The sequence below is a fragment of the Anolis carolinensis genome, chromosome 2 (assembly GCF_035594765.1).
Source record: "Anolis carolinensis isolate JA03-04 chromosome 2, rAnoCar3.1.pri, whole genome shotgun sequence".
In the NCBI taxonomy this organism is placed as follows: Eukaryota; Metazoa; Chordata; class Lepidosauria; order Squamata; family Dactyloidae; genus Anolis; species Anolis carolinensis.
Genome location: NC_085842.1, coordinates 217553507 through 217579856, shown reverse-complemented (window position 1 = coordinate 217579856; position 26350 = coordinate 217553507). Strand labels below are relative to the sequence as shown.

The 26350-nt window shown below is 42.6% G+C and overlaps 1 protein-coding gene across 2 annotated transcripts; it reads left to right on the top strand.

Annotated features, from left to right (window-relative positions):
• Nucleotides 1-1827: 1827 nt before the first annotated feature.
• Nucleotides 1828-17280, top strand: acrbp (acrosin binding protein). 2 transcript variants are annotated; one of them, XM_062971770.1, is made up of 9 exons: nt 1828-2408; nt 4561-4773; nt 7492-7586; nt 9579-10093; nt 13406-13538; nt 13860-14039; nt 14123-14287; nt 14375-14461; nt 17098-17280. In XM_062971770.1, exons 1-9 carry the CDS (start codon nt 2396-2398, stop codon nt 17209-17211), a joined length of 1515 nt encoding a protein of 504 aa, XP_062827840.1. In that variant the 5' UTR covers nt 1828-2395; the 3' UTR covers nt 17212-17280. The 2 variants fall into 2 exon arrangements, with proteins under 2 accessions (XP_062827840.1, XP_062827839.1); XM_062971769.1 differs by having other exon boundaries at nt 1833-2412.
• Nucleotides 17281-26350: the final 9070 nt, after the last annotated feature.

Genomic DNA, 26350 nt, shown 5'->3' with positions numbered 1-26350 from the left:
GAATTTCCCTTCCCAGGGGTAGATTTGGCCTCACTTTCTGTTGTCTTGCCCCTCTTCATAATCATGAGCCAGATGTAAGTCAGATGGCTGTAACATGGAAACTGCCTGTATTTGCCTATAATCTTGTGAAAAATTACAATGAGAGACCAAGAGAAGAAGGCGGCAAACAGGAATTTTACTGGAAGAAAGAAACGAAAATTATAAGTAGCTGGTTGCTAAGATTTGAGGCAGAATAAAGTTGCCAGTTTAGAAACTATAAGGCATTTATCAGAAGGGACCAAAATAATCAGCTGTGGCCATAAAGATGTTATTGGAGATTTGGGGGTGTATTTCTCCACTGGCAGCAATGCAGAGTAGATCTAGTAGCACCGTATGAATGCATGCTTTGGTTAGACCTCATCTGGAATAATGCTGTGTCCAGTTCTAGGCATCACAACTTTGGAAGGTTATTGACAAACTAGAATAATGTAAAATAACTAACATTTAACCCGGTGGTACAATGGGTTAAACCGCTGAGCTACTGAATTTGCTGACTGAAAGGTCAGCAGTTTGAAACTGGGGAGTGGGGTGAGCTCCTGCTGTTAGCCCCAGCTTCTGCCAACCTAGCAGTTCGAAAATATACAAATGTGAGTAGATCAATAGGTATCACTCCGGCAGGAAGATAATGGTGGTCCATGCAGTCATGCCGGCCACATAATCTTGGCGGCATATACAGACAACACCGGCGCTTCGGCTTAGAAATGGAGATGAGCACCAACCCCCAGAGTCAGACACAACTAGATTTAATGTTTTTTAATATGTTTATTTCATGTGATAACAATAAAAAATATTTTCACCAAAAAAAAAAGATTTAATGTCAGGGGAAAACCTTTACCTTTACATAACTAACAGCAGCACAAGACAGGGCTTACAAATGTGATTATAAGGCCTAGGAGAACTTCATTGTGTAGTTCCTTAATGTATAAGATAGGAACTAACTGAAGCTTACTGGTTAAAGAGTTCCATAAAGTATCACAGCTTAAAAATACATTCTGCCTGTATTTGCAATCTACTTTGCTTCTGAAGATAGGTATTTGAATTTGTCGGTGACCAGTTACTCCCTTATGGATCAGAGTCCAAGTCAAACATCTTTATACCTAAGTACCATCACTATGGTACTTAGTGTAAATTGTTTTTAGAATTGGATCAGTAGCCAGTGGAGCCATTTTCGCCATGGATGTAATATCTCAGTGAGTACAGAATATAGTGAAACAAGTCCTTTAACTGATGTAAATTGAAATTCTGATGGTGAAGATTATGAATAATGTTTAACTGTTCTGTCTTCCAGCTACTAGTATATCGAACTGCCTTTACAATCCTTGGTAAACTCTTTGATTTTACTGTGAGAGTACCTAGAAACTGTTGCATGGGTTATTTGGAAGTAGGCAGATGAGAGCAACAGTAAATAATTAAGAACTGTAATTTGAAAAGCAAATGCTTCTGGTAGGTCTCCGCCTGGATCCACTTTAAATTTTGGATTGTGTTCTGTTCTGTACTGAATGAAATAGTTTGTATAACTAGTACTTAATATAGTGGAGGACCCTCAAATATTGGAACACCACTAACTCCTGAGTGGCATTTTATACTGACATGACACTCTTTTCATACTTTGTGTATTTCCAGTTTAAATTTAAATGCTGATCTAATGACATCCACAACCACTGACACAACGAAAAGGGAATGTGCAAGCCTCTGATAAAAGCATAGCAGATTATGGCAGGTTCTATTGGGGAAAATCTATAGCCATCTATCAAATATGGGGAACGTACTGTGACTACGTTGCCCTGGATATAAAGTTTACCCTTTGCACCTTGTCACTTATGTGTTGCTGTGTCTTTTCTTCTGCTTTCTTTAAATACTCTCAATTCATTTGGTATGTCTATCACTGCTGTCTCTAAAGAAGACTTGACACCAAAGGATAAGAAGCAAAATATGCCACCTTCCCATGGATTCGTATAACTCAGCCTTCTGCATAATCCTCCCTGCCCTCCAAATGGATTACAGCTGGATGAAGGTTTATTCATACTCTTAGGCTGTTCCATGCCATTCATTTCAGTGGGGATTGCAGTGAAAGATTTACAATAGGCAATGCTCCATTAGTCAGATTTGTGTGCTGCCCTTGATGGCAGCCCAAACCTGATGACAGAGAAGACCAGTGTTGTTTTCTTACTTGCATGTGCACCCTCCCTTTCTCCCTCCTTTCTCTTGCCATGGCTTCAGTTGTGAGGTCACTGTGTTCTCATTCCAACAGCTTCTGATTCTGTCAGCCCTTGAAATGGATGGATGTGTTGGTGGGAAGTGGGGCCACCTGAAGTAAAAGAGGCAGAATGCCTACGCTGAGACTCAAGCCCCCACCATGGGTCCTCCTGGTGGGTGAGTGTCCGCCCCAATGGGATTCCTTCAGCTTTCCATCCAACTGGATTCACAGAACCTATAACTAACATTGCGTTGGTGGCCTGCCTTCTATGACAAGCAAAGAAGTCAAAAGCCAACAGAGAGGCCCATAAAGCTCTTTTAGGGGCCTATAAATGAGCTACTCATTGAATCCCAAAGACGTGTCTCACATTACTGAACCAGTTTATGGGATAGAAAGCAGTTGGTATTTCTATCCAATTTAGTATATTGGAAGAAAAAGTTGTAGTTCTTGAATCTAGAGCAGTGTTTCTCAACCTGGGGTCCCCAGATGTTTTTGGCCTTCAACTCCCAGAAATCCTAACAGCTGGTAAACTGGCTGGAATTTCTGGGAGTTGTAGGCCAAAATATTTGGGGGCCCACAGGTTCAGAACCATTGATCTAGAGGGATAGGCACAGTTTCTATATAATTTCTAACAGGATTTTGTAATTACAAAATACCTGCTTTTTTAAAAAAAATGTGTCTTGAATTGGGGCACCATACAGAATTGTAATTCTTCCTCCTTTTTATTGCTATTAGAAGCCCTTCAAGCATAAATCTATTCCCATTATGTACAGTAGAGTCTCACTTATCCAAGCTAAATGGGCCGGCAGAAGCTTGGATAAGTGAATATCTTGGATAATAAGGAGGGATTAAGGAAAAGCCTATTAAACATCAAATTAGGTTATGATTTTACAAATTAAGCACCAAAACTTCATGTTATACAAAAAAAATGACAGAAAAAGTAGTTCAATACGCAGTAATGTTATGTTGTAATTACTGTATTTACGAATTTAGCACCAAAATATCACGATATATTGAAAACATTGATGAGAAAAATGGCTTGGATTATCCAGAGGCTTGGATAAGCGAGGCTTGGATAAGTGAGACTCTACTGTACTTGTAAGGTAAAGATAAAGGTTTTCCCCTGTCCGACTCTGGGGGTTTGTGATAATCTCTATTTCTAAACCAAAGAACCGGTGTTGTCAGTAGATACCTCCAAGGTCATGTGGCCGACATTACTGCATGGAGCACCATTACCTTTCTGCTGGACCAGTACCTATTGATCTATTCATATTTGCATGTTTTCATACTGGGGCTAAGAGTGGGAGCTCAACCCACTCCCCGGATTCTAACTTCCGACATTTCAGTTGGCAAGTTCAGCAGCTCAGCAGTTTAACCCGCTGCGCCATCAGGGGCTCCTGTATGTACCTGTATAAAAATAATATTTGTCTTTAATTTCTGTCAGGTACAGAAATTAAGGAGCCCTGGTGACGAAGTGCGTTAAAAGCACTGATCTAGAGACCGAAAAAGGTCCCAGGTTCAAACCCCGGGAGCGGCGTGAGCAGACGCTGTTATCTCCAGCTCCTGCCAACCTAGCAGTTTGAAAACATGCCAATGTGAGTAGATCTATAGGTACCGCTCCGGTGGGAAGGTAACAGCGCTCCATGCAGTCATGCCAGCCACATGACCTTGGAGGTGTCTACGGACAACGCCGGCTCTTCGGCTTAGAAATGGAGATGAGCACCAACCCCCAGAGTCAGACATGACTGGACTTAACGTCAGGGGAAACCTTTACCTTTTACCTTACAGATCATTTTGAGAACAAAACCCCTTTTTGAGATGTTTATTCTTTCATACTGAACAGTAGAAATATGTTAATTCTGTTGCAGAAGTCTTCATTAGTAAATGAAGCTTAGGTTTGAGAAGGGTCACTTATTCCGTGGCTTCAGAATATATATATTTAAAATTACATTTCTGTTTTGGACGACAGATGGCTCTCTTCTGCTAGTCTTATAGAACCTAGTGGTTCAATACTGAAAGGCACATGGGCTTATTTTATTGAATGGGCATCTTTGCTCATGGGGCTTTCAGGAAAGTGTGTTGCAGGATAACACCTGAAAGCTAGAAAGAGGACCTTGGCTGCCCTGTTCTTATCTCATCCTTTTTACAAAGCCTGTATTTGAAATAATATTTTATGCAGGTCTGCATTTTTAATTTGCTATTAGCACTGAATGGCAAGAGAACCTTGGGTGGGAGTGAACTTCATGGGCCAGGAACAGTGATAGGATAACTGTGGAACTCTCCCCTCGCCTGCTTTAATATTCTTCCCTCTGTTTTTCTTTTAGGGCTCCTACTCTTTCTGACACAGTTAACTCCAAATGTTCTGTCGTCAATCCCAGGCACCCCTCTCACAGAGGAAGAGTATGATACCTTTTTCTCGTTCCAAAAGCCCGTATGGAAGGCAAACCACTTGTGTCAGATCCGGCACAGCAAAGGGTGCAATGATCCTAGAATAATGCCTCTGGATCAGTTCGAAAATCATGGCGAGATCCCAGAGGGTATGTGCAAATCAATGGTGCTCTCTTCAGGTTCCCTCCAGCACCTTTTTGTGATGAGAACCACTGGTTGAACATTCTTTCGAAGCCTTTCTGTGGTCAAACAAAAGTAATCTTGAACCCTAACATTACATCCATTTCAGTTGTTTATACGCATACTCTCCCAATCACACCACACTGTCTCAGTGTTCTCCCAAAACATATATGTTCTGCAGTTTTAGAATAATTTATTATCTTTGTAGAACCTTGGAAACTGAAGCTGTGTTTTCATCTGCTTGTGCTCACTGACTTTCCTCAAAGGAGTAGTCACCAGGAAATTGACCTGTACAAGATTACCGCCTTGATTTCCAGTGCCATAGCTGTAAATATTCACTGAAATAATAATAGTGATGATGATATTGTTGGGCGAGTGGGCTTATTAACAAAAGACCCTCCCCATAAATGTACAGCAGAGTAACTTATTAGAAACAGGGTGACCCAGCACCAGTAGCCATAAGTGATAAAAAGAACAACACAGAGACCAATGTTATCTCTTCCTTAGGAGGCTTTTCTTTGTAGCAAAAAAATATGGTTGCACTACTCACAGAAACAAGGCTTACATAACACAAATAAAGTTCTTTATATGTCCATCTTTGCTTCTACAATAGGTTTCTTTCTTAAGCAGATAAACAGCTTCGCTCTCCCAGAGCCTCCTCTCACACTGAATTTTCACAGGAGCTCCACACAGCATCTTTACACACAGCAGCATTCACACTGGAGCCTCATCCACGAGGCCTTCAACCTGGGTGAGAGGCTTCACACATCGAAGCCTCTCACACCAGGCCTTCTGCACAGAGGCCTTCTAACACTGAGGCTTCTCTCACTAGGCCTTTTCTCACACTGAGGCCTACCTCACACTGAAGTTTTCTCTCACTGTTCAGGATGACACTAACTTTACTGAGCCTTCTCTGACACTAAGGCCTACCTCACACTGAGGCGTTCTCTTACTGCTCAGGAGGACACTAGCTTTGGCCCACCAACTCTAACAGGCTTCGCGCAACTAACTCTTCTCAAAGTGACACCAGCCCATTTAACCCTTTTTCGCCCTTGACTACATTTTTGTAATTAAAAATACCTAGTTAATGTTAATATTTCTGCCAGATGTATCTTATTTTTCTCTATTAAAAAACTCAAAGCAGCTAGCAGTGCTAAAATAATGCAATGTACTATTTAAAACCTAAGATATATAAACACAGATATAAAATTGAACATGGAACTATTAAAATTAGTAGTTAAAACCATCAAGAACTTGGTAAAATACATAAAACACTATACAGCACCCCTGGCTCATTGTAATGGCCTCCCTAGGCAAAGAGTCCCAATGTTGTGCGGCAGTCACCAAATAGGTCCCCTCTCACAGATGCGATTTGCCAAATAGCCTGGACCCTGTAGAGCAGTGGTTCCCAACCTGCAGTCCATGGACCACCAGTGGTACCTATGAATTAAAATATGGTCCACAGCCTCACCGTTGCAACACTCTCTTATACTGCTGAGGCAATGGGGATGTTGGGAGGGGAGATGGTGACTACCCATGAAAGGCGCAACAACAAGCCTCCTGACTGCTGCTTCTCCTCCTCCCTCGTCCTCCTGAGCGAAGCCATTCATGTGGTACCTGGAAGTGGGGGTGCCTTGATGTCTTTGTTTTTAGGCCGGTTCCTGTTATTAGGCCTGTTATTTGGGGTGCTGATTCAGGAAATTGCATTGGATAAACCACATCAGCTCTAGATTATTAAATATGGTTTTTCTGTGAGCAAACAGATTGAGACTTCTGGATGGCACATGTTCTGTATCAGAAACTAGAGCTGATGTGGTCTATCCAATGCAGTTTTCTGAATCAGCACCCCAAATAACCAAACTGAATATAAGTTGACCAAAAACTTATTCGTAACTCTTTTGGTACTAATGTTGGAGAGTGGTCCCTGGTCAAAATGGTTCCTGGTCAAAAAAAGGTTGGGAACTACTGCTGTAGAGGACTTTATAAGTAATGATCAACACTTTGCATTGGGCTCGGAAACAAACTGGCAGCCAATGAAGCTTTTGCAATAGATGGGTTATGCACTCCTTGAGTTATGCAGCTCTGGTCAGCAATTTGGCCACAGCCATTTGGACCAGCTGAAATTTCCAAACACTCTCCAAAGGCAACCCCACATGGAGCTTGTCATAGTAATCCAAATCTGATTGAATTGAGGAATATGCCACCATGGACAGATCAGATGTCTCAAGTCTGGAGTGTGCAAAAGCACTTCTGGCCACTGCAAAGGCCTGGGCTTCCAGCTCTAGTGCTGAGTCCAAGAGTACACCTAAATTGCACATCAGTTTGAATTTATGTATCAACATCCACTCCACCCAACCCAGAGTTTTATAACTTGCCAATGGTATTTAGGAACTTTTGTTGTCTGCAGCAATACATTCAAGATTCTTCATATTTTACAGGAAAATGCTCATACATCCGAAAACCCTCATTTTTAATTAAATGCTTCCAAATTTTCATTTCAAGAACTATCTCCTTGTGCCATGCCTACACCCCAGGAAAGCTTGTGAAAATAAGCAATTACTTGTACATAGCTTGAGCTTGTCCTCTTTTCTCAATTAAAAATCTAGGGCTCCGATGTTGCCAGGATTCGGTATGAACTCTCCCTACCTCTCGCCCAATTGTAATAATTTTCATCTTTATTCTTCCAGGTCCCATCTGCACTGATTTTCCTGTGTACACACGTTTTGAGAACTTTTGTGAATTTGCACAGTCTCGGTGCTTAAATCACCACTTCTATGCTAGGGTGAGTGGGGAAGAACTACTAAGGTGTTTGTTCCCCAGTTAACAGGCAGACCAGAACTGACCTAGAGACTTTAGCTGCTTTTTAAAAGAAAATCACTGCAAGGAAAAGAATTTCCCTAAAATTAGGGAGAGTTAAGTCTTCTGTATTTAATTTACTTCTCCCTATGGTTTGTGCATAGCAAGTGAATCAGTCCAAAGGCAGCTACAGGCCACTAGTCAAGAAAAGGCATGACCTTTGTTAGAAGTCAACCCTCTAAATAAGTGATATTCACAAGCATTAGTGTAATGGCACACAGATAACTCAGCTGTTAAACTGAAGAACCATGTCTTTGAACTGCCAAAGACAAAGACATGCCACTACAAAAATATATTTGGTTTACAGAGTTTTAAAGATGTTTCTTTGAAGATGAAATTACAGTTGCTTTTGCCCAAAATATATATACTCCCTTGAAACCTCTTAGTTTAAAATATGCACTCAGATATATATAAAAAAGTTTTCTCTGAAAAAAAACACATCTTGTTTACTCACAAACATATTGTATTAATTCACCATACACGCACATTTCTTATTAAAGTTCAGTTATAGATAGGATGTAGTTTCTCTGTATTGTAAACACTGGGTATCATTCTTAATCAATAGTCCATAGTCTTATTTTCACATAGTCCAAAGTACAATTGAAGTCTAAAATCATGCTGTATCCACTGAAGTTCAAAAGCATATACATGCACCCACCTTCACTGAGGTCTAAAGCAGATTTGTTCCACTGAAGGCCAAACACGTACTGATAACAAAATGGAGTCTTGAGTCTGAACATGCTCAGTACAATCACATGTCTATAGCCCTCTCCACACACACACACCAAAGAAGTACAGTCAAACTGGCAAATCAATACACACACACACACACACAATACAGGGTAGCAAATATATACATTAACAAACGGTGAAGACTTGCTACCCTGTTTCCCTGAAAATAAGACATCCCCAGAAAATAAGACCTAGTAGAGGTTTTGCTGAATTGCTAAATATAAGGCCTCCCCGAAAGTAAGACCTAGTAAAGTTTTTGTTTGGAAGCATGCAGGATCGGTAAATGTACACATCATAGATGGTTGTACATGGAAATAAAGGTAGTAGCAAGAAATAATAATAATGATGTAATAATCACTTTATTCTTGTATCCCACCTCCATCTCCCAGAAGGGACTCAGGACAGCTTACACAGGGACAAGCCCAACAACAACATAAATTAACATACAAACAGAAATTTAAAACAGTAATTTAAAAACAGTATAGCAATAAAATATAATATAGAAATTATTGAAAGGATTCACAGTTTGGTTATGCTGGTTTGTGATGACAACTACTGTACAGTAGATAATAAATTTTCATTTTTTTAAAACTTCAACCATAAATGTGAATTCTTCTTTGTGGAAAAATAAGACATCCCTTGAAAATAAGACCTAGCGCATCTTTGGGAGCAAAAATTAATATAAAACACTGTCTTATTTTCGGGGAAACAGGGTATTTTCAATAGTGAGGTCATCCAGAAGAGAGCTAGAATGGGAATGCAGACTGGGAGCGGCAAAAGGGCAGGGAAGTAGAGATGCCTGGAATAAAGTAAAGCACAAGCCATGCCAGGTAATTAGGAATAACATTTTCGAGAAACAGCTCTGTATGGGATAATGAAAAGAAATATAATATAAAATTGTATATGCAAAACAATATAGTCATGGGGGTGTTGTGTGGTTTCTGGGCTGTATTGCTGTGTTCTAGCAACATTTTTTCCTGGCATTTCACCTGCATCAGTGGCTGGCATGTTCAAAGATCCTCTGAAGATGCCAACCACAGATGCAGGCGAAACATCTGCAGAAAATGCTGCAAGAACATGGCCATACAGCCCAGAAACCACACAACACCCCAGTGATTTGGGCTGTGAAAACCTTCGACAATACAATGCAGTCATATTGACCCAGATTCCATTCTACCCCCAATAGAGGATCCCATGCCTTGAGCCTCCAGTCCTAGAAGAGATAATTGTCGTCTCTTCAGCTACAAGCAAGGCCCCTGACACATCTATACCTGTGCCAATTGAGACTACTTCACCTTCTCCTGAGATGCGCCTTCGCACCAACATTGATGCCATTTTGAAATACGCCTTTGCAGTCTCTGGCGAGGCGCCTGTGCCTAGGAAGCCCACACCAGTTCCGGAAAGCATCCTGGAAATCCTTGAACCTACCACCCCAGCATATCAGCCAGAACTCTCAAGCGCTCAAATTGCCACACTCACTGCTGAAATGCTCTTCTCAGACAGCCAAAAGAGTGAAGGCACAACAAGCTCCGCAGAGCTTGTTGTGCCTTCATCCGCAGACGATGAGCTCCACCAAAGCATCCACCGCCTAATTGCCAAGGCCTTTTCACTGGAGAAGTCTCTGAATGCGGACAAAGTGCCAACAGACAAAGATGTAAAAACCGAACAAGAAGCAGCTTCAGAGAACAGTACCAGCGGCAGGTAAGGACAAAGCTCAGCATGGAGCAGAAGAGCTGAGCCATCTCATTCCCAGGCCAGGACTTTTATCGACTCTTTAGCTGATAACTATTATTTGATGTTGAATTATGATTGAATAAAGGGAATAGCAAGCCATTTTCAGAAAAAAAAACCAGTCCCAGCAGCATGAAATGGATGATTAGATTCTATGCCAGGTTAAAGTGGGGAAACTGTGGTCCTCTAGGCCTGATAGGTGATGACCGATTACGGAAACTGTAGTTTATTAATGTCTGAGGGTCCAAAGATTGCCCAACCCTGAAGAAGATGCCTCATGCCATTCTTTCTTTTATCCTCTTGGTTTTTCCCCTCTTTACATCATTTCCCCAAAATTACGAAGTTTAAAATGTCAACTGACAAGGCACTACTGCATAAAAGTCTCCATGTCCCATTTGTTTCTACAGTAGAGTCTCGCTTATCCAACGTAAACAGGCCGGCAGAACGTTGGATAAGCGAATATGTTGGATAATAAGGAGAGATTAAGGAAAAGCCTATTAAACATTAAATTAGGTTATGATTTTACAAATTAAGCACCAAAACATCATGTTATATAACAAATTTGACAGAAAAAGTAGTTCAGTACACAGTAATGGTATGTAGTAATTACTGTATTTACAAATTTAGCACCAAAATATCATGATGTATTGAAAACATTGACTACTAAAATGTGTTGGATAATCCAGAATGTTGGATAAGCGAGTGTTGGATAAGTGAGACTCTACTGTATTTATTTATCTTTTACTCTAATCCCAGCCAGTTTACCAGCTGTTAGGATTTTTGGAAGTTGAAGGCCAAAACATCTGGGGACCCAAAGGATGGGAACCACTGCTGTAAAGCCATCAAGAGAACAGGGCTGTTGGTTTAAGGCCCTGGGTCATTCTTCAGACACCCTGGCTTGTATATGGGGGAAAAGCAGCACTTACTATATACTTTTTAAAAGCACCTTTGTGTAGTTTCTAGTTGCTAAGTTGCATGAGCGGGTGTCTTTGGATCTCTTCACTCAAGGGAGGGAAAGTGGGAGGTAGTGTCTTCTTCTCATCGCGTTCCGTGGTGTTTCGTCTTGAAAGAAGACAGATAATTTACTCACCCCACCACACAGGATGCGCCTCTACCTGTTTCTAGTTAAATCATGTGCTTCGTTCCTCATCACACAGACAGCTGTTGTCTCCTCCCATTCCATCATCCAGGGAGTGCCCATATCACAAGGGGGGGGGGGGGTTGCGTCCTTTCTTTGAAATTGTGGAAGAGCTTTCAAAACAGGAAATTATCAGTAAGATGGAATGTCAAAGGTTCAAAATTGCACAGTTAAAAAAAACAAGGGATGATAGATTTATTTACTAGTCCCTTTCTGTGATCAAGGAGTAATAGCAGGAGCATCAAGGAGCACGAAGAGACCACCCGCATGCATGCCACACTGAAACATCACAAAATGAACTGAAAACGGGAAAACACACCATTTTCCATCCCACAAAAAATACCAATTTCAAAATGATTCTAAGTGCAGGTTGCTGCAACAGATGTTGTTGTTACTTTGGTTTTGAGTCTGCTAAGGTTAAATAACTTAGATACACGAGATAGTATGTTGTTATATTTGAAACATCAAATGTGGCATCATGCGACAGGTTTTTTACTTATATACACAATATAAAGGTGCAACTCTTATCTCTATCGTAAATAAATGTCAGTATTCACATAAATTTCAGATGAGAGACATCAATCTCCTCTTAATAAACACAATAGTCCCATATATTGATAGGATATAGCTGATGATTCCAAAAGTCAATTTAAAGTTTCTTGGAGATCCATTTGTTGCCGTTCGCATGATAACACATTTGATGTTTCAAATACAGTAGAGTCTCACTTATCCAAGCTAAACGGGCCGGCAGAAGCTTAGATAAGCGAATAACTTGGATAATAAGGAGGGATTAAGGAAAAGCCTATTAAACATCAAATTAGGTTATGATTTTATAAATTAAGCACCAAAACATCATGTTATACAACAAATTTCACAGAAAAAGTAGTTCAATACGCAGTAATGTTATGTTGTAATTACTGTATTTATGAATTTAGCACAAAAATATCATGATATATTGAAAACATTGACTACAAAAATGGCTTGGATAATCCAGAGGCTTGGATAAGCAAGGCTTGGATAAGTGAGACTCTACTGTATAACAACAACATACTATCTCGTGTATCTCAGTTATAGATATCTGTGCTCTAAGATTAAATAGCTTGCCATCTGTCCAATAGATGATTTCCACGCAGGTGGGAAGTTTCCCATTAACAAGGTGCAGTATCATAGTGATGAAGATGGAAAATAGGGTTGGGGCAATAACACATCCCTGTTTGACACCTTATTCCACCTTAAATGGATCACTTTGGGAGTCATTGCTATCCAAGATTGTTGCCTTGATGTCATCATGCAGGATGTTCACGACATCTGATTTTTAAAAGAAGACAGCATTGCAATTCACTGTGTCAAATGCCTTTGCAAGGTCAATGAATGCCATGTACGGAGGTTGATTTTGTTCTCTGCATTTTTCTTGGAGCTGTCATGCAGTAAAGATCAAGTCCACTTTTCCTCTGGAGGGGCGGAAGCTGTTCTGGGATTCTGGGAGGATGTCTTCTGAAGTAGGTAGAAGGTGGTTTGCAAGGATTCTTGTGAGCATTTTCCCAGCGGAGGTTAGAAAGGAGACACCTCAATACTTTCTACAGTGTTCCCCTCCCCCTATTTTGAAGAGGATGGTGGTGGTAGCATCCTTGAGGTATGCTGGGATTTTCTTGTTCACCCACACGTTTTCAATGAACTGGTGGAGTTGTAAGTCAGCAAAGCCAACAGCCAAATAAAAATAACAAAGCCAGTGGACCTGATGGGATCCCTGCTGAAATCTTTAAAGAGGGTGGACCTGAGCTGTCACAACAACCACAACTGCCTTGTAGCTTCAGACCATTAGACCTGGCCCAACTTTTTGGGACTGCAGAGAAATAAGAACGCGTGCTTCCTCTTCTCAGGGAGCTAAATCCCCAAAGGTAAATATTTCCCTAGTGGTAAGTAGTCATGGTGGAGGTTAATTATATGAAAGCTACAATTTTCAGCAGTGAATTATATTTCCCATAAAACCCACTTAGAATCTGGTGTCGAAATCTCAGATAACCCAGAGGTCAGTTGCCTCTACTTTGGGGGGAAATGGGGAGAGGGAAAGGTTCAAAATCCAAACATTTCTACTTGTCAGTTCTCACAATTTGGTTTTCTTCTTCTCTCCCTTGTTGCATTAGCATCTTATCTCTTGACAAGAATGCAGCATTGGTGATTCTGTGTTATTCAGTCCTGCAAGATATTTGCATAACTACCGCTGTTAGTAAGGCCTGGCAAGAAGTGGAAGCAAAATTCTTTGGCTATGGGGATTTGGTAAGCTTCAGTTCTCGATACGAGCCTCATTTTCCCTCCAACAGAGTCCATCACTTGGAAGACACTGACATCTGTAACCCCAACTCAAATGCTTGTGCCACTTTCTAGAACATCTGCAAAATATGAGAGACTGGAGGCTTTTAGCTAGAGTAATCTTCACTTTGAGTTTAGTAACAGTGCTAGTAATTCCTGGAGATCAAGAAGGAGCATGTTAGGAAGACTGCTGGCCATCCCACGCCCAACTTGCCAAATGCCACACAATAGTTTGAGGAATTAAATTAATGTTACCGTTGTCCTTCTTACTGCTCCATCACTTTCTAGGTATGTGACAACTTTGGTCGACGGCACACAAATCTGTGTACTGGGTGTGCATTCTGCTCCCTGAAGATAGAGCAGTGTCAAGGGACTACCAACCTGAAACGCACCCACTGTGAAGGCGACAAGTTTAGTGACTACATCAATCCCGGGATCTTGGCCCAGCACAAGGCCATGGTCCCTATGGTAAGGTAAAGCTTTTGCTGAATGACTGAAGAAAGAGCAGGTGTTTTGGTGCCAGATCCTCCTTTTACCTCTTTTGCCATCAGATCACCTCGGTGGAAAATGAGTATTATGGGATTGAGGATTATGGTGGCTTACAGACCGAGTACTGGTGTGGTCGCCTGGCTACCCACGGTTGTGACGACTACCGTGCAGCGCTCTGGTTGCAGTCAGAATATTCCTCCTTTCAAGGAGGAGATTTCCCCGACAAGGTAACCATCAGCTGCCCCTCGCCCCTCATTTGATGGTTCCTCTCATTTCCTGCTCCCCACTTCTATGTGTTATTTCATTCATCCCAGATCTGTGACTCAGAAGGAAATCAACATCCTACCTATTGTGCTTTCAAGAGCAAGCAGTGTCTAGAGTACACCCTCAATAAGAAGAAGGTGAGTGGGCAGCCCCGTAGTTCTTCAGGAACCCTTCAAAAGTGGGAGGCTGTTTCTAGAAATATAATTACTTGTCTTTTTCCCCCTCACCTTTTTAGTCAGTGCTTCTCTGGGAACGTCTTCAAAAGTCAAACTGAGAACAGAAACAAATGGAATTTTTGTAGCGCATAAAAATCTCACACTACCCCATTGAGGACTTCCCACCTGTTAATTGCAATACTCATCCTTCTTTTTTTCATTCGTTTCTCCATTGACTCATTCATTTGTTCATGACTTACCTATCTTGCCTTTAAAATCTCCTCTGCCCCCCAGGAAGACTTATAAAGAAGGAAACAAAACAAAAGTAGAACGCCATCTAAAATGTACCCAGGTTTTTTTCGTGTCAAAAGTGATTTGAGAAACTGCAAGTCGCTTCTGGTGTGAGAAAATTGGCCGTCTGCAAGGACATGGCCCATGGGACGCCCAGATGTTTTACCATCCTGTGGGAGGCTTCTCTCATGTCCCCACATGGGAAGCTGGAGCTGACAGACAGGAGCTCACTCCGATCCCCGGATTCAAACAGCTGACCTTTCGATCAGCAGTCCTGCCAGCACAAGGGTTAACCTATTGCACCACTGGGGGTTCCTAATGTACCCAGTAAATAACAGTTATACATAATATCAAATACTGATTAAATTTCTATCCTGACATAATCAAATCTAAGAGCCAAGAGGAAGAATATAATCAATCATAAAAACTCTGACAGGATGGAAAGGGCCCCACTATGGCTGCAACTGAAACTGTAAATGAGCAGGGCATATTTAACTTCAACTGAAATGGTCAAGAATGCTACTGCACATTTATTATTTATTTATTTATTACAATATTTATATCCCGCCCTTCTCACCCAACAGGGGACTCAGGGCGGCTTACAATAAAACGTATATATACAAATTGTACAATACACTATAAATCAGTTAAAAAATTAACTTACACCAGACATTCATAAACGCATTATAAAATACAGATAGGCGTGTTCAAGTTTAAAAGACTGGGTCTGTCAATTGAGTTCCAGCGTACATAATAGTAATTAATGCTGCTAATTGTAATGCACATGAAAAGCACAGGAGGCCAGAGACCTGTGCTTACCTAATCTACACTGCACAGACTCAAGCCACAAAGGTATTTTGGTAAGAATTTTGTGTGTGTGTCAGGAGTGACTTGAGAAACTACAAGTCTTTTCTGGTGTGAGAGAATTGGCTGTCTGCAAGGATGTTGCCCAGGGGACGCCCAGATGTTTTGATGTTTTTACCTTCCTTGTGGGAGGCTTCTCTCATGTCCACACGTGGTGCTGGAGCTGATAGAGGGAACTCGTCTACACTCTCTCTGGGTTGAATTCGAACTGACAACCTTCAGGTCAACAACCCAACCTTCAAGTCATCAGTCCTGCCGGCACAAAGGGTTTAACCCATTGTGCCACTGGGGACTCCTTGGTCAGCACAATTGCCACAAATCCAAGACTGAACACAAATGCAAGAATGGTACAACATTGCAAAGCAGTGAGTTTGCAGTGGCTTGGCCATTTTTTAAAAATAAAAATGTGAACTATAATGTCCATTTCAGGCAACATATGAGTTTGAACGATATTAGTGTGGGCCTGTATAAGATTTCAGTGTTTGCAGCAACAACAACAAAGCTTGTCAGTATCTTCCTTTTCTGGTGGTTTAAAGCTCACCAGGTTTAGATATAACAACATACAATATGTTGGCTCCAACTGCTTTTCTTTGAGAAACAGTTTGTTGCTATATTAATGGCCATCTGGAATGGCCCATAACACTGTCTGGATATGGTATGGGATACTGTAATGTGTATGTGTACACACACACACACACACACACACATATACACACAATACACATTTGATTCAGCAGTCCCCCCAAATGAGAAAATCGAAGCATATACAACCTTCTATTTAAAAATAAAATTGATGAGCAACACAGACAATCTTTTCACCGGATCATAATTGTAAGTTCTTTTAGAAATTCACTTCAAACCAATCATCATTGTGTTTCACAACTTCAGTCCCTTCTTTGATGTGTCCACATCCTGCTACATGCTCCAAGATCCTTCTTGTCAAAGGGCTTTTGAAAGATGTTGAGCAGCACAGAATTTCAGTTTTGAAGGTGTTTGGGCGAAGATGGAACCCCCCCCCCCTTCCGAATTCCTCTTGTGGTCTAAATCTATGTAGTTGTGTAGAGAAGAGAAAGCAAGGCAAGTGAAGCATGCAGGTCACTTTTGTATTCTTATATGCTCAGAGGAAAGGTGCAAGTAAGTAGGAGCACCAAGGCAAAGCAGCAGTAGGGCTAGAGCAGTAGTTCTCAACCTGTGGATCCCCAGATATTTTGGCCTTCAACTCCCAGAAATCCTAGCAACTGGTAAACTGACTGGGATTTCTGGGAGTTATAGCCTAAAACACCTGGGGACCTACAGGTTGAAAACCACTGGGCTAGAGGTTGACAGTTCTCTCAGCAGATGTCTAGCTATGCTTATTTATGGTCCTGGCCTGTTTGCTGGCTTCTTAGCTGGTTCTGTGGCCAGCTGATTCAAGGAATCACCTATAGCTACTAGTTCTGATTCCTTCACATTTTTGTCTCCAGCTGTTTCGGACGGGATGCCTTAAAAATGAAACCTACAATGTGCTCAACAAGGGTGAAGGAGAAGATGAAGTGCTGCAGTGGAGTGAGAAATTTTCAAGCGTCGCTGAATCATAACTGCACAGAAGGGTAGCGTCAACAGAGAGGATGAGGAAGCAGAAAAATAAAACCAGTTTGTGTCTATGACTCTCATTTCATGGACATTACATACTGCACAGACTCTTCTGTGCATTACGTATTGCAGACTCTTTCTTGTCCATCTTGCATAGTGATTTCACTGTGGACCCACCAACTGTTAAATCTGTTCATAATGACTGCAAAATTGAAATGTCCCTTTTAAGCAGTAATTGGGTTTCCCCCCAAACAGGGCTCTTATAACACTCTGTAACTTAGAAAAGAATCCAAAAGAGGATGGTAGTTGCAATGACTTCTAGTTCACTCCTCTATGATCCTTACGATCCCGCATTTCCATTAATGAATTCATATATGTACTATTTCTTACATGTTGGTTCATAAAGAGGCTTTTTATGCACAATTGGTTCTTGTTTCTGTTTGGATGCGTGGTATTCGATGCGTGATATATGAGCAATGGAAGATTACTCACCATGTTGTATGAAATTATATTTCCAGTCTGATCGGTGATGGTAACATCAAAACCCACCTCTGTTCACCCAATGCCTGAGTATTTTCAGCAGGGTATTTTTTGGGAAGCAATTTCCTTTACATAAATAAGAAAAACTAATAAACCAATGGTAGACAACTATCTTCTAGTAAAGGTAGTTTTCCCGTGACAAAAAGTCCAGTCATGTCCGACTCTGGGGGTTGGTGCTCAACTTCGTTTCTAAGTCGAAGAGCCGGCATTGTCCATAGGCACCTCCTTCTTACTTAGGCGATTCCTCGTAGTTCGAGGATGATGGTCCTCCATTTCTTGGAAGACGCCTGCGCGTGATTTTTTTTAATGTGTGGAGGTTGGTGCACGGCCGGTCAACACACAGTCTTCACAGATTGAGGTCCCAGCAGTGGTGTGATTAACACAACGAGAGTGGCTTCTCAGTCTGTTGCAACCTTCTTCCGCCTTCACAGCCGTTGTAACATGTACCATGTTATCCTCCGCCTGCTCCGCCGTTGAGGTCTTTGGATTGTTCTTGGTCTGGATCCTCCCCTGTGGCCACTCCTGGGAGTGTGTGACTCCCGTGGTTGTGCCTGCAGGTTCATTGGAACACGCAAGCCCCCTCACCATGTCAAGGTGACAATCCATCGAGGGTCATGTGGCTGGCATGACTACATGGAGTGCCATTACCTTCCTGCCGGAGCGGTACCTATTGATCTACTTACATTTGCATGTTTTCGAACTGCTAGGTTGGCAGAAGCTGGGGCTAACAGTGGGAGCTCACTCCACTCCCCGGATTTGTACCGCCTACCTTTCCGTCAGCAAGTTCATCAGCTCAGCCGTTTAATCTACTGCGCCACCGGGGGCTCTTTCTAGTTTCTAAAACCTGATAAATACCTCTATTTAATGCATTAACATGGGAACTGGTTTTATTCCACAGTGAAGGCAAAAGATGGCCAGTTCCATTCAAAAGATAATCAGACCTGAAAATGTATCAGCTCAGGCCTCCCTCTGTGTGGGTGCATATTCAGGTATGCATGAACACACAGAGATGTCCTTCATCACTTTAGTAAAGTTATTTTATTCCTACTATGCAGAAAGTGTAACTGGCTGCATACTAACACACAGCAAACTAGGGAAAAGTTTATCCCTTGGTCTGCAAGTGTTGAGCCCCACCTCTTGGGCTATGGGGAAGGCGTTTCCCAAGGTCCCTTCCGGTGACTCACTTGCTGCCTTCACACTGCAGTGTCTGTTTCCCTTCCAGGCTTCCTCCCACTTCTCCTCCTAGTAGCAGAGCAGAGTGCCCTTCCACCAAATGCTGGCATTGCCTATACTTGACCAAGCAGCACCAGCTGAGCTTACAGATCCACTTCTCTGCAACTTCAGACTCATGTCAGGAAGCCCTCAACACAGACATTCAGAGCCGTCCATGGCATGGGAAGTCCTGTTACACAGACATCTGAAAATGTCAGTGATCCTCCCACATGAGTCCTAGTCACAAAGTAGACCATGTTATGGGCGCTGTGGGCTTGAAATAGAAACTCTCTAGAAGAAATCCAAGACAGAATCCCACTCACTTCAGAAGTGGCACCTTTAAATTTTCTTCCAAGATAGTGTCTATTTTGTAAAGCATGTCCTTCCAGCTTGAACGGACTTCATTGGAGCTGAACACCCCATGGCACTTGGACTCTACTTTCATGTGGGGCAAAACAATATCGAACAAAGTGTAACTGTCATTAGCGTGCTATACAACTTTAGCTCTCTTTGTTGGATACACAAAGTGTCTTACAAGGAAAGTCACTGACAAAATTTATCCGTACGTGCAACGGCAAAGAGGCTAGAGGCAAAGATGAAGTATTTTGGCCACATCATGAGAAGACAGGAAAGCCTGGAAAAGATCATGATGCTGGGGGAAATGGAAGGAAAAAGGAAGAGAGACCGACCAAGGGCAAGATGGATGGACGGTATCCTTGAAGTGACTGGCTTGACTTTGAAGGAAATGCGGGAGGTGATGGCCAACAGGGATCTCTTGCGTGGACTGGTCCATGAGGTCACAAAGAGTCGGAAATGACTATGTGAATAAAGAAGAAGAAGCACCATAACATTCTGGCTGAATCTAAGGTAAAGGTAAAGGTTTCCCCTGACGTTAAATCTAGTCATGTCTCACTCTGGGGGTTGGTGCTTATCTCCATTTCTAAGCCGAAGAATCGGCGTTGTCCTTAGACACCTCCAAGGTCATGTGGCCGGCATGACTGCATAGAATGCTGTTACCTTCCCACCAGAGCGGTACCTATTGATCTACTCACATTGGCATGTTTTCGAACTGCTAGGTTGGCAGAAGCTGGAGCTAACAGCAGCCGCTCACTCCGCTCCCGGGATTTCAACCTGGGACCTTTCGGTCTGCAAGTTCAGCAGCTCAGCGTTTTAACACACTTCGCCACCAGGACTCCTAAATGTATATAGGTCTACACTATATGGTCAGTGTAGACCTATATAATGCAGTTCAAACTGAATAATATGGCAGTGTAGATCCAGCTTCTATGTCAGCAAGGGTCAAGTGCCTGGCCGCTGTGGTGGACTGGATGAGGGCTAACAAGCTGAAACTTAATCCTGAAAAGACAGAGGTGGTCCTTGTCAGTCGTGCAACCAATCGGGGTATTGGATAGCTACCCGTGCTCCCCCTGAGGACACAGGTCCGCAGTTTGGGGGCCTCCTGGATTCAGCACTGACGCTTGATGCTCAGGCATTGGTGGTGGCCGGTAGGGTCTTTGCATAGTTAAAGCTTGTACGCTACCTGTGACCGTACCTCGAGAAGTCTGACTTGACCACGGTGTTCCATGCCTTAGTTACCTCCAGATTGGACTACTGCAATACGCTCTACGTGGGGCTGCCTGGAAACTACAATTGATGCAACTGTCGGTGGCCAGGTTGCTAACTGGAACAAATTATAGAGAGCAGACAACCCCCTATTAAAACAGCTCCACTGGCTGCTGATAAGCTTCCGCTCCCAATTCAAGGTGCTGGTTATCACCTATAAAGCCCTAAATGGTTTAAGTCCAGCCTATCTTTGCGATCGCATCTCCCATTATCAACCTGCGTGGACTCTTAAGATCTGCTGGGGAGGCCCTTCTCTCCCTCCCATCTCTGTCACAAGCACGGTTGGGGGGGAGGATGAAGGAGAGGACCTTCTCCGTGGTGGCCCCCCGGCTCTGGAACTCGCTCCCCAGAGAGATTAGATTAATGCCCACCCTGGCCACCTTCTGGAAAGACCTGAAAACTTGGTTGTTCCAATGTGCCTTTGACTAAATGATTCAACAATTCATTTGGCCTTTCTAGCCCTAACATAATATCTGGTTCTTGCATTTTATTACCAGCCCCGCCCTGTAGTATGTTGCTCAAGCTCCGCCCTGCCCTTCTGTTCCGAATACACCCACTGTGTTCGGCTACTGGCTACTGGTTGTTGCTGAGTTTATGTTTTTATGATATTTTATGTTTTTATATGTTTAATTCAAGGTAATGTAACTGTAGTTTATGGTGATACATTTTAATTTAGTATTAATGGGCTTGGTTCCCATGTAAGCCACCCCGAGTCCCTTCAGGGAAATGAGGTGGGATAAAAGAATAAAGTTATTATTATTATTATTATTATTATTATTATTGACATAACAACATTGTATGACACAGCAAACAAGATAGTTATGCTGGTTTTTTGTGTCACAAAACCACAAGTCGAACACTTCCCAAGTGTCTAGGACTGTGTGATGTATTTTCGGATGATGCATGCAGATCCCAGTAGGGTGGCCTTTTGCAGTTGACAGATCGTAATTTTGTCAATGTCTATTGTTTCCAAATGCCAGCTGAGATCTTTTGGCACGGCACCCAGTGTGCCCATCACCACCGAGACCACCTGTACTGGTTTCTGCGAGAGTCTTTGAAGTTCAATTTTGAGGTCCTGATAGCGGCTGAGTTTTTCCTGTTGTTTTTCGTCAATGCGACTGTCACCTGGGATGGCGATATCAATGATCCAAACCTTTTTCTTTTCCACAACTGTGATGTCTGGTGTGTTGTGTTCCAGAACTTTGTCAATCTGGATTCGGAAGTCCCACAGTATCTTTGCGTGCTCATTTTCCAATACATTTGCAGGTTCGTGATCCCACCAGTTCTTTGCTGCTGGGAGGTGGTACTTGAGGCATAAGTTCCAATGAATCATTTGGGCCACATAGTTGTGCCTCTGTTTGTAGTCAGTCTGTGCAATTTTCTTACAGCAGCTGAGGATATGATCAATGGTTTCGTCGGCTTCCTTGCACAGTCTGCATTTTGGGTCATCAACTGATTTTTCGATCTTGGCCTTAATTACATTTGTCCTGATGGCTTGCTCCTGGGCTGCAAGGATCAGGGCTTCTGTCTCCTTCTTTAGTGTCCCATTTGTGAGCCATAGCCAGGTCTTCTCCTTGTCAGCTTTTCCTTCAATTTTGTCAAGGAACTTTCCATGCAATGTTTTGTTGTGCCAGCTGTTGTTGTTATTATTATTATCATTATCATTGTTGTTATTATTATTATTATTATTATTATTATTATTATTATTATTATTATTAAGAATGTTTGTAATTGTGACATATTAGAGAAGAAGCCATTTTAGTCTCTTGCAGCAAAACCCGGAAAGGGACAAATACAGGACAGTGTTTGTCACTGAAAAAAACCCTGCCTCAGAGTGTGGTGGAGTCTCCTTCTCTGCAGGTTTTTAAAAAAGAGTCTGGATGCCACCTACCAGGAGTGCTTCTATTGTGTGTTCTTACATGACAGTGTTGGACTGGATGGCACTTGGGGTCTCTTCTAACTCTGATTCATTAATGATCATACTAAGTTTGATAATTATATAGCAGTAGTCCCTAATTCAGAGACAGGACTCATGCAGCCTTCCATATCATATGGGGTTATATTTCCTAATATTGTCCATAATTCTATTGCCTAGGGCTGCTGAAATTTGCCGTCCAAAATATCTGGAGGGACACACGATTCCCATCTCGGATAGCCACCCCTATTTTGACCATTTTGCAGTACAGTAATTTGTGTTAGTATCACAACATATCACACTTAACTGTTCCATACCTTGAAGATACAGGACAAAAGGAAAGCACATGTTCTCTGGCCTCTGGCACAGGAAATATGAACAAGGGACTTTCCCTCAGTAATCAGAGCTTCCATAAACCAAGATGAGGACCTGAGTTTCGCAGGTGGAACTTGCCTTCTTTGACTAGCCATTGCTAATACAGTACCAGAACATCAAGCTGCTCACCCATCTAAGAGTAAAAAAAAACCCTAGGTGTTATTGAGCCATTGACACCCTCTTCCAAATTAATCCAGATATGTATAAAACTGCACATGATTTAATTTTAAAAAAATTTTTTTTCTTTTTAACCCATTCTGCTTCACCAAAGCTTTGCTAGAAGTTAGAAGCCCCGGAAGGACTCAGCAGCAACTGTACCCCATGCTTTATGAGATTGAATCCTTAAATGAATATATTAAATGCTATTTCGGTATATGCTGTATTAATTGATATTGTATAAAGTCAAATCAAATGTATTGTGAAGGCACCTGTTATCCAGCCCCCTCTATCAACCTAAACCCCTGAGAACAGAGCTCACTGAAATATCCCTCCAGTGATCTCCCAAGCCTAAACATAAAACCAGTTTGTGTGTTGGTGAAAGACAGACAATTTCTTTATCAATAGGGCTGTGTTTTGCATTGTTTACCTGACAAGATGTCCAGGTGCTTATGATTCCCACAGAAGACAAAGCTAAGAAGGAATCAATAAATTAGCCTTTTAAATGAGTTACCGGGCCTCTGGATATCTGGCATCATCACCTTTTGTTTTCTGTACTTCTCATCATTAAGTCAATCGTGGATGCATCTGTATACCCATACCATCATACTCCTCAGTGAAGCCCCCGGTGGCGCAGTGGATTAAACCCTTGTGCCGGCAGGACTGTTGACCAAAAGGTTGGCGGTTTGAACCCAGGGAGCGGAGTGAGCTCCTGTCTGTCAGCTCCAGCTTCCCATGCGGGGACATGGGAGAAACCTCCCACAAGATGGTAAAACATTCAGGCGTCCCCTGGGCAACGTCCTTGCAGACAGCCAATTCTCTCACATCAGAATCAACTTGCAGTTTCTCAAGTCGCTCCTAACATGAAAAAAAAATACTCTTCTGTTTCACACTTTCCACGGGGGTATCCCCACAATGGACTGAACCTGGAAACCTATCAATAAGCAGCTGTTTGTCTTCTTGCCAGGAGAAGCCCCTTTTCTTGTCTGTGACATGAAGGAGACTCCTGGCCAACCATGGCACTGATCCTAGCTGGCTCGTTTCTAAGCCAGTCGGGAAGGCCTTCAACCAACCCTGAAGTCTTACATCCTCTGTTCTGGCTCATCTGGTTTAGCAGACGCTCACCAGGCACAGACCCATTAGCCATGGTTTCTGCTGAAAATCACATCATTGGGATGGAGTCTGGCTGCTGCTCCACGAGCCATGGGCACAACTATTGCTTGGCATTTAACAGTTGATGACAGTTTCACAGCTTCAGGGCCTCCCCACCCCATAGTTCTATTGCCTCTTTCTGAGGAACAATCCTATTTCAGGTGTTACGTCAAAGCAAGGCCTTCCGAGATTCAGCCAAAGTGTTGCCAGATTGAGGCAGACCAGCAGGGTAAAGTTTGCTTCATTTTTCTTTCCCAGTTCAGCTGAAGGGTTACATAAAAATCAGTCCAGCAGAAACCATGAAGTAGTCCGGGTTGACATGTCAGCAAATTTCTCATGCCTCAAGCCCTCATCCGGGACGGCACTACTAGGGCACCCATGCTAACTAATGCCTCCCTTTGTTGCAAAATCCTGAGGTTGCTATTCCTGTCAGATCACCCTAAAAAAAAGGAATCAACATATTACAATCCGCCTCTAGCCCAGTGACTTGTTAAGATGGCTCTTTCAACTCCACCTTTGAAGCAGAAGTTTACTGTTTAAATAAAGAACAACACTCAGAAAATGGGAATACCAGGCATGAAACAATCAGGTCCAGCTAATATCTCCCAACAGGGGCCTCCGGTGGCCTAGGGGATAAAAGCCTTATGACTTGAAGGTTGGGTTGCTGACCTGAAGGCTGCCAGGTTCGAATCCCACCCGGGAGAGCACGGATGAGCTGCCTCTATCAGTTCCAGCTCCAGCTCCATGCAAGGACATGAGAGAAGCCTCCCACAAGGATGGTAAAAACATCAAAACATCTGGGCATCCCCTGGGCAACATCCTTGCAGACGGCCAATTCTCTCACTCCAGAAGCAACTCTGGTTGCTCCTGACACGAAAAAAAAACAAAAAACCTCCCAACAAAGGATTCCCCCAGGCAGTAAACAGCCAGGCTTTGAAACTGCCAGGCTATTCAGTGCTAATCAAGGTGGCCAATTGCAACAGTCTGTAAGGGTTTATAAAAGACACCATCATGGAATGAGTTGACTGGAATGGCATGTGGCGACAGCTGATTGGCTGAGCCAGCTAGGAGCCAGAATTCCTATTGCCTGATGCCTCTAGCTTGATGCCGAAGCCAACAGTTTTAACTGCCACTTTCCTCTAGGAGAGGGAGGGGAGCGCTAGCTGAAAATGGTCAGGGAGGAAATGGCTGCCATACTCTCCAAAGCCTAGTTATTTATAAGGCAAATGAGGCATATTTAAAGAGACTTATGTTCTCCGTGTGAATTCAGAAAGACTGATACATATTTTGTTGCCCTGTTTGAACTTTTGAACTAAAGTAAAGATACTGTTACCTGTTGCACAAGCCTGAGTGACATTTTATTTATTTATTTATTTATTTGCAGTATTTATATTCCGCCCTTCTCACCCCGAAGGGGACTCAGGGCAGATCACATTATATACATATAAGGCAAACATTCAATGCAAAACATTCACACATAGAACCGAGACAGAGACAGAGACAGACGCAGAGGCAATTTAACCTTCTCCTGAGGGGATGTTCGATTCTGGCCACAGGGGGGAGCAGCTGCTTCATCATACACTGTGACGGCACTTCCTTATTCCAACGTCGTAAATTAGTTAAATTTGCCTCCCCACTTTATAAGTGGTACCTTATTTCCTACTTGATAGATGCAGCTATCTTTCGGGCTGCTAGGTCAGCAAGGAGCAGGGGCTATTTTTTATTTTTTAATTGACAGGTGCTCATCCCGCCATGGGCTGGCCTCGAACTCATGACCTCATGGTCAGAGTGATTTATTGCAGCAGGCTGCTCACCAGCCTGCGCCACAGCAGGGTTTATCTTGATTCAGAAACTGTGGTAAAGCTTCCATTTATTTATTTCTATAACCATCCACACATTAACACCTGCCTCAAAGAGACAAGAGTTCTTTCTCTCACCCTCGACATTCCACAGATATATGAACCCCACTTGCCTAGTTTCCAAGAGACCTCACAACCTCTGAGGATGCCTGCCATAGATGTGGGTGAAGCATCAGGAGGGAATGTTTCTGGAATATGGCCATACAGCCCAGAAAACTCATAGCAACTCAGAAGTTTTCTATTTTTTCTTCTGTTCTCTCTTTTTCAGTCCTTCTCAGAGCTTCATACCACGTGCCTCAACCAGTAGCTGGT